General features: G+C 38.6%; 1 protein-coding gene across 4 annotated transcripts in view; it reads left to right on the forward strand.

Moving 5' to 3' along the window:
- The window catches only part of COL15A1 (collagen type XV alpha 1 chain), a 114,636-nt gene that overhangs the window by 72,129 nt on the left and 26,687 nt on the right, over positions 1-15,820 (forward strand). For all 4 annotated transcript variants that reach the window (XM_053989223.1, XM_053989231.1, XM_053989241.1 and 1 more), the window contains 6 exons: positions 941-985; positions 6,039-6,101; positions 7,012-7,047; positions 7,140-7,223; positions 13,110-13,145; positions 15,665-15,727. In XM_053989223.1, the coding sequence (XP_053845198.1) occupies positions 941-985; positions 6,039-6,101; positions 7,012-7,047; positions 7,140-7,223; positions 13,110-13,145; positions 15,665-15,727 (327 nt within the window). The remainder of the gene's footprint in view (positions 1-940; positions 986-6,038; positions 6,102-7,011; positions 7,048-7,139; positions 7,224-13,109; positions 13,146-15,664; positions 15,728-15,820) is intronic.

A 15,820-nucleotide genomic window follows, 5' to 3' on the forward strand; every position in this document is an offset into this window, starting at 1 on the left:
AGAAAGAGAAGATAAGAAAAATAAGATTTTTTTTTAAATTATGAAAATACTTTTACATACTTATTGGTACAGCACTATGAGCCATTTATACCTTACCACAACTCCAGAGTACCCAGTGGTGTTTAGGTGAAAACAGAGAATCTGCTTCAAAGTGGGTTGCAACTCAAAACAGCTGCTAAGAAAGAAATTACATTTATTGGCACTGTCTTTTATCTGTTGAGATTTCTATTAATCTTTTATCAAAAAATAGTGATTGGGTTTTGAAGGAGAAATATAACTTTTTTTCTGACAGCTCAGCTCTCGTTTCCAGGGTTTCTATTTTTTTCTTCCACACATCAGTGTAAAGTTTCATTGATGTTTTCTCATTATTTAGCATTACCATTTATATCTGCCTTCATATTCCAGATAAAGACAATTCAATCACTTGGTTGAATTCCTTTCTCTTCCATTCAACTTTCTACAATGACCAATAATGAACTGCTGTCCATTTTACCATCAAAGAGCCATAATTGTTCTTTACAACCCATGTCACCATATAGAGATGAGAAGAATTTGAATTTCCAAATTATTTTTGAAACAAATTTTTTGGGAAACTGCTTTTAAACCTAGCAAGACTGTGTTGTTGCTAAACTGGTAGCATATCTTAATTTTAGCCAAGAATGCAAATTCAAAAAATTTTAAGCAATTGAAAATAGTACATCACAACAAATGCACTTGGAAGAAAGAATTTCTAATATTTTCTAAAATAAGTATAGTATGCAGTGACAGCACTAAAGTTGTATTTGTAAGAATAAGTGCATTTTACTGCTCTCTGTTAACACTACAGGTCTCCAGCATTGTTTTTATAACAGTTGTGGTAGTGAGTTAATTTTTTTTCTGAAAAAAAAAATATTTTGAAGTGCCATGTGGATTTACCAGTAAATTCAGTGTATTTTTATAGGGTTCTGCAGGAAGACCTGGACAGCGTGGACCATTAGGACCAAAGGTAAAAACACTTGAAAGATAACCTATATTGCTTTAGCTTTTTTTTTTTCATTTTTTAAACTTCCATATTCCCAGAATTTGCCTGAACATAGCAGCTTTCCTTTAAGAATCATATAGTGATTAATTTGAGACAAATATTGTTCCCATTTACATTGGATATCTATGCAGATTGTGTATTATAAGAATTATTTCACATCCAACAAGAGCACTGAGTAAATACTAACTGGGCTATTGCATTCCATGGCATCTTTGTTAATTTTTTTTTTTTTTGACATCTGGCAATTTCTCTTTGTTGCTCATTTATATGTCACTCTGGTCTCAGAAAGGTTACATGCATGCTGTTGAAAGATAAATCTGTATAAGGAGGCCTTCTGATCCCAGAAAGTGATAGGAAAACATTCTGGGGGGAAGAAGGGAGGAGCAATGACTGCCTTAGTTTTATTTGAGCTTAGAAGTGACTGAATTTTTCCACTTTGATGCTGCTACTGGTTGTGTAACCCATGAGGAAAAAAATGGAGAGATGTAAAATTGCAGAAGAAAAAGGCAGATTTGCAGAATGGGTCCTTAGACAGGAAGAGGCTTTTCCTATTCCTATGTAAAGCTCAACCACTCAGGTTAATAGTACAGCATGACAACACCTTAAATATGAAGTTAAAGAAATCTAAGGTCTTCATTGTCCTGGGAAATAATAGTATCATTGAAAGAGCAGGAAGTGGAAGATGAGAAGTGTCAGTGCTCATCCTCTCCCCATGAAATTTTCACCTGAGCTTACCCCCAGCACTAATCACTGACTGTCCATTGCCAGCAATAACTGCATACACCTAATTCATAGCAAAACAGCCACCAAAGATCTGGCCAGCCCCCTCTGTCTAGAGTCTGTAAAGCTCAGCTTTTAGGGCTGAAAAAAGTCCCTTCATTGTGTACTACTCCTGTTACTGCTGGAGCACATTACTTATGAGTGAAAAAAATCACAATTTGCACAGCGCATGTTGGTGAGTGATACTGGTGTGGACTGGTAAGAATAGATGTGCTCTCACACGATGCTGCTCTGTGCACATGTGTAGGTGCTGAGTCTCCACACTGAAAATACTTTTGTTTTTTAAAGAATTTATTCTCTGCCCTTAGCTAGAAATTTTGTTTCTAAGAAATTCTGCTTCACAAAGATTTCAGAAATTGAGGTAGCAGGATTCCTAGGATTTAGGAAATGGGCTGGAGAGGTAGAGGTAGTCATAAACCTTGGCCAAGAGACCTCACCATCACCTTGGTTTAATCATTCATCCCCAAGATACATGAGAAACAGAAAGGAACATGCTATTTTGCCTGACATCTTACAAAACCAGGTGCACTACGGCAAAATTAATATAAAGTGGTTATAATGCACTATCACTCTCATGGGGATGAATTTTACACCCACTTTTCATGATTATAAATGACTTCACTAGGCAACAGTGGCAAAATACAACAACCACCCACTTCCCAAAACCAAGAGCTAATGCATCATGAGGAGTTGAAGGTATAGGTCTGTTTCATGCATCCTTTGTCCTTCAAGTACACCCCAGACAAGTACAGCTGTCAGAGAAGACCATCTATGATCAACTTTTTCTCTTTCCTAGCAAGTAACCATGGATCCAAATTTGCTTTCACTTTTATTATTATGAAAAGCTGTTTTCATTAAAAAACAGCCTACAGTCTTCACACTCTCTTGAATATATGAACTCCCAAAAAGCAGTAAGCATAAACATAACATTTGAGGCAATGGCTGATTTATTCCAATCTTTCTCCAAAGAAATAAACTAAATGGGATGTTCTCTATCTCTTACAAAATTGAGGAACCATGTCTACTTAGAGGTACAATCCTGTAGAATCAGTTCCAAAGGTGGAACAGTGCAGTGTTCATTATTTCACTTGTTGTTGGACGCAGTGCCTGGGTAGGTGGAAAGAGCAGCAGTGTGGGGGGACTGCGTTAGCTGTTTTGGAGGAAGATGGTGAGTCCTTTGTGGAGACACGAGGTGATGGCTGTAGATCTGGGGAACATTACCATGAGCTGATTTCAGACATCAAAATGAGGGTTCAGGAATGTGGCTTGGTCAATGCTCAGCAAAAATAATGAGTTGTGACCACAAAATCTTCAGATGTGGGTTGCAACTGGGTGGTTAAAATCTCAGAACTAAATAACAAATATATGTCAAGCATCACTTTACCAAAAATATGCCATATTTTTTCAGATTGTTTTACTCCATTTGGTTCCTTTGTTTTTAAGGAAAGTAGCATATGTGTTTAAACCCCTTGCAATTACTGCTCATTTTAATACTTGAGCCCTACTGTGTCTCTGTTTAAGGGAGAAAGAGGCAACATAGGTCTCCCAGGTTCAAAGGTGGGAAGTTTATTTAACCTGATCTAAAACCTCAGTTGTTTCTTTCTTCTGTTTCTTTTCATCTCTTAATGCACTTAGGGAATGCACTTAATGAACATTTCTTGCTCTGTCAGCATATTAAAGCCCAGAGTGGCTTCACAAACCCGTTTCTCTGGTGAATTGTGAGTGTCAGGAGCCAGCATAAGCTGATGCTTAAGGCTTCTGCCTAAAATGTGGTTAAAATTGCATCTAAAATCGCATCTAAAAGGTGCATGTCTTTGAAGGCATCTTGCGAGGCCCTTCACATTTTCACCAGAATTAAGATAAAAATCAGCAAAGCTTAGACAGAAAACTAAATTCCACATGCCTCTGTTCCTTCATATGGTGGTGTGTAGCTCTCACCCCACACAAGAGCGCCCCACAGGTCTGTGCTACAGTAATAGGCTCATGTCTGTCTTAATCCCTGCCTGTTCTGCTTTGAACTCCTCTTGGAGCCCACCCCAAAACTCCTGTTTGAGGCTGTGCTGCTCCTTGCTGGTCCCTGTCTGACCTGAGTGTCTCTTGCAGGCATAAGCCAGCAGAGAGCGCTGATGTGACTCATAGAAAATTAAAATAAAATAAAATAAAATATAAAATAAAATAAAATAAAATAAAATAAAATAAAATAAAATAAAATAAAATAAAATAAAATAAAATAAAATAAAATAAAATAAAATAAAATAGTCTTCTCCTGCATTTGGGATGGCCCTGAAATCAAAATTTGCTCCAGGAAACAAGCTAAATGCAGTTATGCTTGCTGAGTATTTACAAGAGTATTATCACAGTCTTCTAGCAGCATCTGCTTGTTTATTTTTTAAAAATACCAACAATGTAGCAGGACTCTTCTTGCCATAAATTCCATCTGCTGTACATATTATGAGTGTTGTCATTTCACATAGATATTTGTCAGCATGATAATTAAAGCTGATGCACTGACACACAGGACAGTAGTTTAACTCTTCTTAACCAGTTTGAGACTATAGAATATTTTCTTTATTATTCCTACATGCCCTTTCTTCTGAGGTACTTTTTCTAGTAATTATTATTGTTTTATGTGAGACTGCATTTGAAATGTGTGTATATTTTAAGTAGAGTGACTACAGGATTATTTTAAAAATAAGAAATTTATCCCTTTAACCCTCAAACTAAAAAAGATCATTGTCCTTTTGTACGTGAGCAATGAGCTACATTCTTAAAATATGATGGGAGTTAGAAATAAGGACGTCTCTGAATACATTAGTTGCAATAAAACATCTTGCCTATCATGGATCTTTTCTTCCCATTTAAATTTCATTAGGAAAACGAATGGGAGAAATTATTCGGCATTTGTAATGGTAGGAAGCAAGTACCAACATGCCTGAAATGACAACATTCTGTTGCAGAAATGCTGTTGTTCCAAAATAATTTCCTCTGCCCATTTACCTTTGCTGCAGATACTTATAATTTATCATAAGCACTTGAGAAACTTATGTCCAAGTACCATTTTTACTGCTCATGCAGATACCAGAATCCCAGTAGTTGCTTTGATGCCTAAATTCCATTAGCAGTCAGACACCCTTTATCCTGTCTATAAAATTGTTTATAAAATGAAGAATGGAGTACTTCAGAAATCATACTGTATTGTTGACCCACACTCTTCACTGATGACTGACCAAAAAAAAAAAAAATAGCAGTGACAATATCCTTCCTTAATTAAGCAGGCACGTTAAATCCCTTATGGTGGTACTATCTATTGTTAAAACCCAAAAATGTTTTCTTCAAGCAGAGCAAAATGTTGGAAACAAAACAGTGTTTTCCAAAAACCAAACTGAAACCAAAAAATCCCCAGCATATTTAAAAAAACCCTCAAAGCAAAAAAAAACAAAAAAAAAAAAAACAAAAAAAAAAACCAGACACAAACAAACAAACAAAAAACAAACAAACAAAAAAAAAAACCAAAAAACAAACTCAAAACCACATACAAAACAAATACCAAAAAAAACCCCACCAAAAATAACAAGCTAGCAAGAGTAATCAGTCCCTTAGATGAATCATTAGGTTGCTCTGTGTCATTTCCTTTCCTCTCTCATATGATGCAGAGAAAAACAGATGCAAAAAGCATAGCTCACTGTTGATCTGGTTCTTTAAGAGTTTAGAAACTTCTTTTATCCATTTTTCTCTGGGAAAACTGCATTATCATTAGTGCTTCTGGTTTTCCCATAGTGTAGAGTATCTATCAGATTCCAGCAGTCATATACAGGCCTGTATTAAAATACAGCAGAGGATGTTTTTACCCCACATACTGACTCCTGTCTACATCCAATGCCAATGTCTACACCCCTTCTCTTCCTCCAGCTTGAGAGTCACTTAACTGAAGGGTGGAAATAACTCATCAAATGTATTTTGGGGGAAAGCAACAAAATCCACCCTTTTGCTAAGCAGGGGTGGAAGCAGTGAAAAATGATTGAAGCTGCAGGGGAAAAAAAAGCCATAAGCTTGCTCTGGAGAGGTGGAAAGAGCAGGAGGAGTGGAGAGAGCAGATGACTAATGAGATAATGAGCCTCCCCCAAACCTGCCCACCAGCCCATTCAGAACCGTATGGTGACCTTCCCCAGTGGCAGTTTCCTGCTTGTGTGAAACAGAATGCAGTTTAGAGAGAATAACTGTATGTTTTTTGTGGCAGGGGATGCCAGGCACAGATAGAAAACCAGGCTTTCCTGGCATTGCTGGGCATCCCGGAGAAGTGGTGAGTAGGGTTATCATTATCTCTGATCACCTGACACACACTGGCTCCCAAACCTACCTCTTACAGATCAGTAGGATCAGTGCTTGCTAGCAGAGTGTGAAGAGCTGGGGATGTGTTTGTCGTGCTTAACCTGGAGCAGTTACCTCAGACAAAAAACACAGAAGCAGAGTGTAACTTGCCCATGCCTCCCTCATTAATCAGAAGAGATACAGGCATCTCCAGAGGCTAGTTCTGATTCCTCAATGCTCCTTCTGCTTTTAATTATTCAGAAACCAGCTCTGTCTTTAATTAGAGGAAATCCAGCAGGCTCATAGGTGATTTTAATGTATTTCTCATGCTTAAGACCCTCAATGATTACAGTGTGCTTTGCTTGGGAAGTCCCACGGCTCATTCCCTGACTCCTTCCTCTCACTTGTGCCAGACAAGTGTCTGCATTTCTAGCACAGGGAGTTCTACAGAGGGGCTGATCAAGCTTAGAAATAAGCTGCCTGAAAGATAACAGACAGTTCCCCTGTCTTCTCCGTCTGGTCCCCTGGGAAATCCCAGACACAGCTGATGTGGTTGATGCCAGAAAAGGACAAGCACAGCCAGGGATGGCTGATTTCAGTGCAATGAAAGAAAGGTTCACTGGATTAATTCCCAGCTAATGAAATGTTTTATGCCCATTTACTTCTAGTCGTCTGCGAACTCTGTCAAAAGTTCTGGGAAATACTTTTAAACATCAAACCTTCAGAAGATCTGAGTTGGCCCCATGTGTGTTTTGAGAGAGCTGGGGATTGATTGTTCTGTACATGAAAATCACTGCTGTACTCTTTTGTGAAGCAAGGGAGAGTACATTTCATAATCTCACCTTTTAAATCACTTACGCTCTTTTTTTTTTTCCTTTTTTTTTTTTTTTAATCACCTGAAGGGTCCAAAAGGAGAGAAGGGTGACCCAGGACCTCGGGTGAGATTGTGTGGATTTCATTATTTTCGAAAACCTATGTGAAATGTAGTGCTTAGTGTATGGGTTTTCCACATGTAATGCTTTTGAAATAGGGTGAACCAGGACAGAACGGGAGCAGTATTGTGGGACCACCTGGACCACCAGGACCACCGGGGCCAGTCATAGCAATACCTGAGGTAAGTGTGCATGTTGAGCATTGAGGTCTATAACTCCCCTTACAGAGAAGAGGGCACAAGTGGTTAACACACTGGCGATTTTGCTGCTCACATTCAGGTCATAAGTCTACTCCTCAAAACAAAAGAATCTCAATATGTCTCCGTATCAAATGGATTTGTTTTGAAAAGATTAGACTGGAAGAAAGTGCTTAACTACAAGAGTTATGAGGTCATATTGAACATCTCTTTAGGTGGTTCTGCAGAAGTTGTGAGCATCAAATAGAAACCAACAGAGAAATACAAAACTGGGAATATTTAACAAAGCAAAGCATCTGAGGCACAGTAGTATGTGGGGGAGAGTCGTTTCCTGATAGTTGTCCACTGTACAAACCAGAGCACTGATTCTGGAAGCAACAAGGGATAAAATAGTAGAAGCCCATAAAAACTCTTCAGTATGCTTTAGATGCAGGTATATTTTCAGTTAGTTTTGCAGTGTGTGCATCAGCCTTTGCAAAAAACAGTACTATATGCAGTAATGAAGGCTGGAGATCAGGATGAATCCCACTTGGAGATGACAACAAAAATCTTAGTAGTTGGCCTGGTGTGACATTAAGATCTGGAGGAACTGTGAGTGACTGCAGGAAACTTCACCTCTGAGAGGTGGAGGTGCCTGAATCAGACAGACATGTCCATAGGAATGCATATAAGGGCAGTAAGAAGAGTTTTGTAATTGCAAGAAGAGAAAATGCCCAGCTGAGAAATCTGTGTTAAGGGGAGCTTGGCACCATCATTATCATAAAGCTGAACTACACGTTACCTTTTTTGACTGAAACAACTGGGCTTTCACTTAGGCTTCTGCTGCCAATACCAAATATAGCATTAATTTGCATCCCATAGACCACATCACATGTCCTAACAGAAGTGATTTTTTCTTTACTGAATTTACTGGGAATCCATGCAGAATACTAGGATCTTGGATCCTGAGTCTTGGATGAGCAGAGTTATAGACTCACAGAAATGTTGGTTGTGCTCAAAGTCCTGCTCATTGTGGGACTGTCAGCAGCTCTACACTTTATCACAATTCTGTTGGAGTTTCTGGGGAACTGCTCAATAGCTGTGATAGAAATGCTGATGTAAAATTCATGTTTTTTCTCACAGCCCTGCCATGGTGCCACTGTGGGGCCTTAACTCTTATCAGTGACTAAACAGTTCTGTTTGCAATAAAAATGAACCTCAATGTGTTGCTCCTTAGCTTGTTAATACTTGAAAAAAACCCACTGTGACAGCCTCAGAGGGTGGACAGTACATATAAAAAACATAAAAAGATTATTGAAGCTGACATAACTAGTGACACTCGCTTACTGGAGGCTGCATGGCTCCCTACATGTCCTAGTCACAGTCCACACATCTGTCAAACATGTAGCTATGTCTGAAGAAACCTAAAGTGCATCCTCTGAATCCTCCAGATCCCCTGTATGAATTACTTTTACCATGTATTACAGAAATGTATAGAGCCTGGTAGAATTTTTATTGCATTAGGTGTATTAATATAGAAACCCATTTCCTCCTCTAAGCACTTTTGGGTTTTAGAAGTAAGGTCTTTTTAAAAATTGAGAGCATTTATGGCTTTATAGACATTTGTAGTAGAGGTGTTCTGGGGAGGTACAGCAAGAGCTGTCAAATCCTCTGTATTGTTAATCAGAATATTTCTCTGAGAACTTGGTGTACTGGATTTTGATTCAGTTAATGAAGCTTGTGTGGAAGTATCCATCACTATGTATGGCATTGAATTCTTCCTATCTTACAAAAATGCTTGTGTAAGAACAGGACATTTGTTTGCAATAAGTTTGCTGAGATAGACATTAAATTATCCAAGTGCATTTTGTTGACTCAGTCTCTCATCTCTCATAGTAAGCTTCAAATATGGAAAAGAACTATTGCAAGCAGACCTATCAATTGCAGTTGGAATTGCAGAACTAAAATAAATAACACTGCCAGCTGTTGTAATATGGATATTGGCTTGATGTGGGTAGAGCAGCAGAGACAAGTGTTCTGAGTGAACCATTGGGCACTTAGGGAGATTACTCTCCAGGTCAGGGTCATTCTTTTAACTATTGTGTAGCCAAGAACAGTACTTCTTGGCCTACAGAAGTCCAATGGACTTATCCATCAGAGCTGGAAAGAAGTTTTCTTAAGAAGGTCTGTGTGGCTACAACTAAACCAACTTTATGTCGCTTGATGAAAAAAATAAGCAAATAAAGAGTTTGTTCAGTTTCAGCGCTGTTGAAATATTTAGAGCTGACATGGACAGCTGTGGCCCAGGGCCAGGCTTCACCAGTAAGTATCTGGCTGATAGCACATTGATTGAACTGCACTGAAAAGTGGACCTTGTTTTCCTTCTCATTTCACCTGGTCCCTATGTGAATGGAAGAGATTTGGTTCCTTCAAGAACCACTTCTCATACCATGAAGATAAGTGTTAGGGGAAAACTGAGGTCTGCAGTGGAACCTATCCATTTCCAGGCTTCCTGAGTTCCCACCAGCAATGTGGGTCTCAGAGGCTTTCTGTCCTTGCTGCCTCCTCTGTTGCCTCCTGTGATTGATCAGGAAGTCTGCTCTGACTCATCATGTTTTAAAAAAAAACATGTCCCTCTGTTTGCTGCTGTTTGATATTCCAAAACACTAAAATCAATATTTCTCATCCTATATTGGCTATTTCACTCTTTCAGAGCATAGTTGCTGATACTCAGTGCATTTTCATGAATGGAATCATGATAACCAGAAAACCATAATATTTGTTGCTATGATTTTACCACACAAATTTAGTTTGGTATAGTACAGAAGTAATTTTGAATAGAGAAATGTTATTGGATTTAAATTTCAAACTTTTAAACCTTTATCTTTGGCTGGGACTATTCACCCATAGTTTAGGTACAAGAAACAAAAGTCACAAAGAAAGGTTAATGTTGAGGGTGTAAAGCGGATGTCAAAAGATTTTGTTCAATCTGTTCTTTCTGTAATTCTGACAAGGCCATATTCATGCCTTTTGGATACAAAGCTGAAGGTTTGTTTAGAAATCAACCCAGATAATCATCCTAAAATATAACAGTGAAGAAAATACGGAAAACAATGTTGTCTTTACTATTGTAGTCAGCACTTTCTGAACTAATTCAGTGTGCTGAAGAGTTATATTGCTGGATTGTTGTTATTAAAGCTGTTTGCACACTCAAACCCAAGGATGAATAGTTATATACCTGGAAGAGGTTATGAAGAATGCAATCTTTTCCTCTAATCATCACTCTTCTACCTTTTGTTTTCAAATGTTCTTCAGCATTATGTACAGTTTTCTGACTTCCAATGACAATTTCCATTTGCAGATCAACTGTATGTGTAAAATATACAATGTGCCTGATCCCAAACTCAGCAAAGCCTTTGGGATTCTTTTCACTGACTTCAATATAGTTTGGATTGAGCCCAAAAACAACGAATAATGAGTGATTCCACAATGAAAAGACCATGTAAGCCTAGGGCTCCTGGATTTCTGCCACCAGATAAAGCAGAACAATTGCAGCAGCAGGATTCTTTTATTACTGTCATTAAAGTAGCAGCCCATTTCCTGTTCCTTTTCTGGGGCATGTAAAACTGGAAATAGAGTGGGACCAAGTGCATCATACTATCCCTGAAGAGTGCAGCAGAGTTCATGCAACCTGGGAGATGGAGTGCTGCCTGTAGGATCTAAACTCTATTTTTACTTGACAATTTTTCTGGTGGTTTTTGTAGAACATGAGGACAGGGAGTAGAAAGAAGAACCCAGAAGAAGCAGCAAGTTTTAGTTGTATGAATTATTCAACATGACCTCAAAGTACAGAAAGCTGACTATACACTGCCATGCTCAGATGACAGTGGATAGGATAGGGTAGGGTAGGGTAGGGTAGGGTAGGATAGGATAGGATAGGATAGGATAGGATAGGATAGGATAGGATAGGATAGGATAGGATAGGATAGGATAGGATAGGATAGGATGTGTGATCTGGATTCGAAAAATAGTATTCAGAAACTCTTAGGAGTATTGGAAGTGATCTCTGGAGGGCATATGGTCAAACTCCTATTCAAAGCAAGGTAGTTTCAAACTCAATTCCTGGATACTGTATTCATAACAAATGTTGGAAAATATTGGTGGTCTGTTCATGTTGATCTACACATGGTTGCAGACAGTAAAAGAGGCATTCAAATCTCACAAAACCTCAGTGACAACGTGTTTATTCATGGCCTAAGTAAATCCCTGGCACCTGAAGGCATGCCCTGTCCTGGCATTGAGGAGTGTTGGACCAGAGCTCCAAAGGTCCCTGTTCACCTTCATTATTAGGATTCTGTAATCAAATTCGCATACAATTCTGTAATCAAGTCACATAGCACTGGCATAAAAAATATTTTGTTCAGTTCTGCTTGAGACTTCAACTAGAAATGCTAGGCTCCTGTGTATGAGTTTAGTCTCACACAAGTTATAGCTGTGAATGAAAAACTAGGAATTTCATGAGAGAACAACAGATGTAAAACTCAGGTTCTCTTCTACCTGCAAAATAGTTCAGTCAAATACTTGAAATCCTGAATGCCTGGTCATGATTGGTAATGATTTCAAGTTCCTAGAACTGGATCCAAAGAGAAATGTATCTTTTCCAAGCTGTGGAGTCTATTCAAACTTGCCGAAAAGTGTACAACATATTGCAATTTGCAAAATCTTAACCACCACAAATTAAGCACCCCACTTTACAGCTAGTTTCATTTGTGAATTCTAGTTTGTATATTTCATCTGTTTTCTTGTTGGTGAGCACTGTTATCTCCTCCACATTCAACCCCTGATGAAACAAGGAAAGTCAGAATATTCATAGCCAATAGCAGAATTTCACTCTACATTGCTTAAGTTTGCAAAAACTTTGTATCTTATTATTACAGCTGTCCCAAAACAAATATTTGCTGAATCTGTTGTTGAACTGGGAAGAAGGGCATTAGCTCCAGCAGCAGCTTGTAACCTGTTTCTGCTAGCCTAGCATGGCTCTTTCCACTTGTTAATCCATAGCACAACTTCATGTTATTGTGGCTGCATCCAGCCATGCTTATGGTAAAACAGTTTTCATGGAAGAGTATTTTCATGTATGTCTCAAAGACCTGGTTCTCCTAATCCCTGGATGTAATAGGATGCCAGGACAGTATGGGTCCCTTTGTGTGAGCTCTACCACAGTACTTGCCACAGGTGATCCAAATCTTTGTTTTGTGATAGATGTTAGAGTCACATTCCCATAAAATAGAAGTAGGTCCTGTAGCTTGAAGAGCAGTTGCAGTGAGAAAGATTTGAACCTCAGTCTCAAAGCTCTAACTCTAATCAGGAAAGAGGTGCAGTCGCATAGTGAGTGGGGAAATAAGCATTCTGCTGATCTGAACCAGAATTAAAGTGTCTCTCTGCAGTTACCAGAGCAGGGCAATCTTAAATGTGACCGATATAAATCCCAATCTGTAATTCTATTCACAGCCTATTACACAATCCGTTTTCTATCCAAAGACATCCAGGACCAAAATGGGAAAGGTGGGCAGCTTCTCTGGTCTCTGTGCCAGTATCTGGAAAAGATTCAGAGGGGGCTGAATAATGGTTGCATGCCTTTCTTATGTAGAAAATGTCATCCTTTTTCAGTCTTTTCTGGATCTCTGCCTCAACAGTTTTTGATAGTACATACTAAGTTAGAAGCATAGGGTGTTGTGGAGGTTCACACCTTTACTGTCAACTGAATGAAGTTCTTAATTCAGTAGCAGATGAGTTGATATTCACAAATCACACAATACATGAAAAATGCATGCTCTGTTTTGCAAGTCTGTAATATGTGTTTGTAAGAGTGTGAGTTTTTTCATTTTGCAGGGGCCAGATGGCATGCCAGGTCTATCAGGATTTCCTGTAAGTATTAATTGCCTAGGATTTAAACATATTTCCTAGGATTTAAAAATATTTTTCAATATAGTTTAATATTTTTTAAAATGTATATTATACACAATTTGCATGAAGTCTAATAAATTTTCACATAGGATGCTGCAGGTCTTAGGAAATTAAAAATTTCAATTTCAAGTTAGAAATTTATTCTGTTGGAAATGAAGTATACTCCACTAGGCTTATCTCAGTGTCAGTTCTGTAGTTTAAATCTGGGTGTAATTAATGGAAAATTACTACCTAAGGAAGACCTGTGCCATATAGGAGAAACAAATGGAACAAATGGACTTCTAAATGTTATCTGCATATACGTATATGTAAATGTGTTATTCCTCAGGCTTTTTTGTCGCCACTACAAAGATGTTCCCTTTTCAGTTTATCCTTTAGGAAATATTTATGATTTTTCATAATAACATACCATGGCTACCATATAATCCATATATCCATATACCATCACAACCATAGTATCAAAAGGTGCCTTTTGCTATGCTACATACCTATTCTGCTCAGACTGCCATACATGTATAAGAATCTTCATTAATGACTTAGACATGGGACTTGGAGGGATACCAAGTTTCAGATGATACAAAACTGGGAGGAGCTGTTAACTCCCTCCAAGGCAGAAAGAGCCTGCAGAGATACCTGCATAAACCAGAGGGCTGAAAGTTCACCAGCTGTATGACGTTCAACAAGGGAAAGGGGCAGATTCTGCACCTGGGATGGTCACCTTGGTTGTGCATGTAGACCAGGGAATGAGATGCTGGAAAACAGTGCCAGGGAAAGAGACCTAGAGGTCCTGGTTGGTGGTAAGTTGAATATGAGTCAGCAGTGCCCTGGAAGCCAGGAGGGCCAACTGTGTCCTGGAGGGCATCAGGTATAGCATCACCAGGTGGGCAAGGGAGGTGATTGTTCCACTGTGCTCTGTAATTGGACAGCCTCACCTTGAATGCTGGAGACCATTTTGGGTGCCACAATGTAAGAAAGACATTAAACTGTTAGAGAGTGTCCAAAGGAGGGCTGTGAAGATGGTGAAGGACCTTGAAAGGAAGCCATATGAGGAGCAGCTGAGGTCATTTGGCCAGTTCAGCCTGGAGAAGAGGAGACCAAGGGGAGACCTTATTGCAGTCAACAATTTCTTTGTGAGGGGAAGAGGAGGGGCAGGCACAGATCTCTTCTCTGTGATGACCGGTGACAGGACCTGAGAGAGTGGCCTGAAGTTGTGTCAGGGGAGGTTTAGGTTGGATACTGGGAAAAGGTTCTTCACCCACAGGTTTGTTGGGCACTGGAACAGGCTCCACAGGGAAATGGTGAAGCACCAAGCCTGACAGAATTCAAGGAGTGTTTAGACATTGCGCTCAGGCACATGGTGTGACTCTTGGGGTGTCCTGGGTAGAGCCAAGAGTTAGACTTTGATGATCCTTGTAGGTCTCTTCCAATCCAGAATATTCTGTGATTCTGTGATTATTTGGCTTATGACTTCAGATAGTATTGTTCTAATTATTGTATTCATATTCTGTGTAGTGTGATGGAATTACTTTCCTTGTTATGATCGTTCTACAGTTCAGAGCATGCATATGGTCTCAGGATCCTTTGTCTATCGCCTGAGAACAATTAAGCCGAAAACTGGGAAAGCTGATAAAAGATGTCAATAAAATGCTGGCAAATTGTCTAAAATTCTACAGAAGGTTGCTTTCAGAGTCTTGAGTATTGTGGACTGCATGGAAAACTAAAGAAAGGGGAAAAGGCTCCTTAAAATATATATTTCATTTGAAAAAGAGCTGATAACATTTAGAAGGTGATATAAGGAATTCTTGGTCCCTTGTAGAATTTCTACAGACATGAAAATACCATTCTTGTTCTCACCTCATGTCTTGTATTTATCTCTTGACAAATGCAGAAATTATGTAGACTTGAGTTTAGGTAAAAAGAATGCTTTTGAATGCTCTTGGAAGATTGTAAAGTACAATTTGATCTGATGGGAATGCTTTCCCCACAAAACAGATAAAGAAATCATCTTGTTTTCAAATACATAAACTCTATTTCACATACTCTTTTGTTCTCTTTTTTTTTTTTTTCTTTTAACATACTGTTAAAAGTATACCTTCAGAAATTCCGTTGAAAATCAGTCTGGCTGAATGATCATGGAGAGAAAGAGGATTGAGTACAGAAGAAATAGAGAATTTTAGGCTGAATTTACATTTTTATTAATGTTTGCATATTTCCCTTTGTGAATGTATGTGTCATCTGCACTGTGATAAACATCAGGCATTTTTCATTTTGGTCTTTCTAAAAAATTTTCCGTATGTGATATCTGGTTTAGGGAATAACTTTATTCGGAGAGCAATTTAGTCTTGTAAGAATTCTTAGATTGCAACAAGAGTGATTTAAGGTCAAGTTTGCCAGTAACTTAAAATTACATTTAGTAAAATAACCTAGCTCCCTATTCTTCACAAATATCACTATGGATTTATGTACTTGTTTTTGCCTAGGGCCCTCGAGGTCCAAAGGGTGACACTGGTTTGCCTGGTTCACGAGGACCTAAAGGACAGCAGGTATGAAAAAATGCATAGGGGAAAGTATATGCTGAGAAATCTGTTAGATGACAAGTACTTAGTGACATTAAAAGTTTAATGATTCTAATTTTG

The sequence above is a fragment of the Vidua macroura genome, chromosome 1, assembly GCF_024509145.1.
Source record: "Vidua macroura isolate BioBank_ID:100142 chromosome 1, ASM2450914v1, whole genome shotgun sequence".
In the NCBI taxonomy this organism is placed as follows: Eukaryota; Metazoa; Chordata; class Aves; order Passeriformes; family Viduidae; genus Vidua; species Vidua macroura.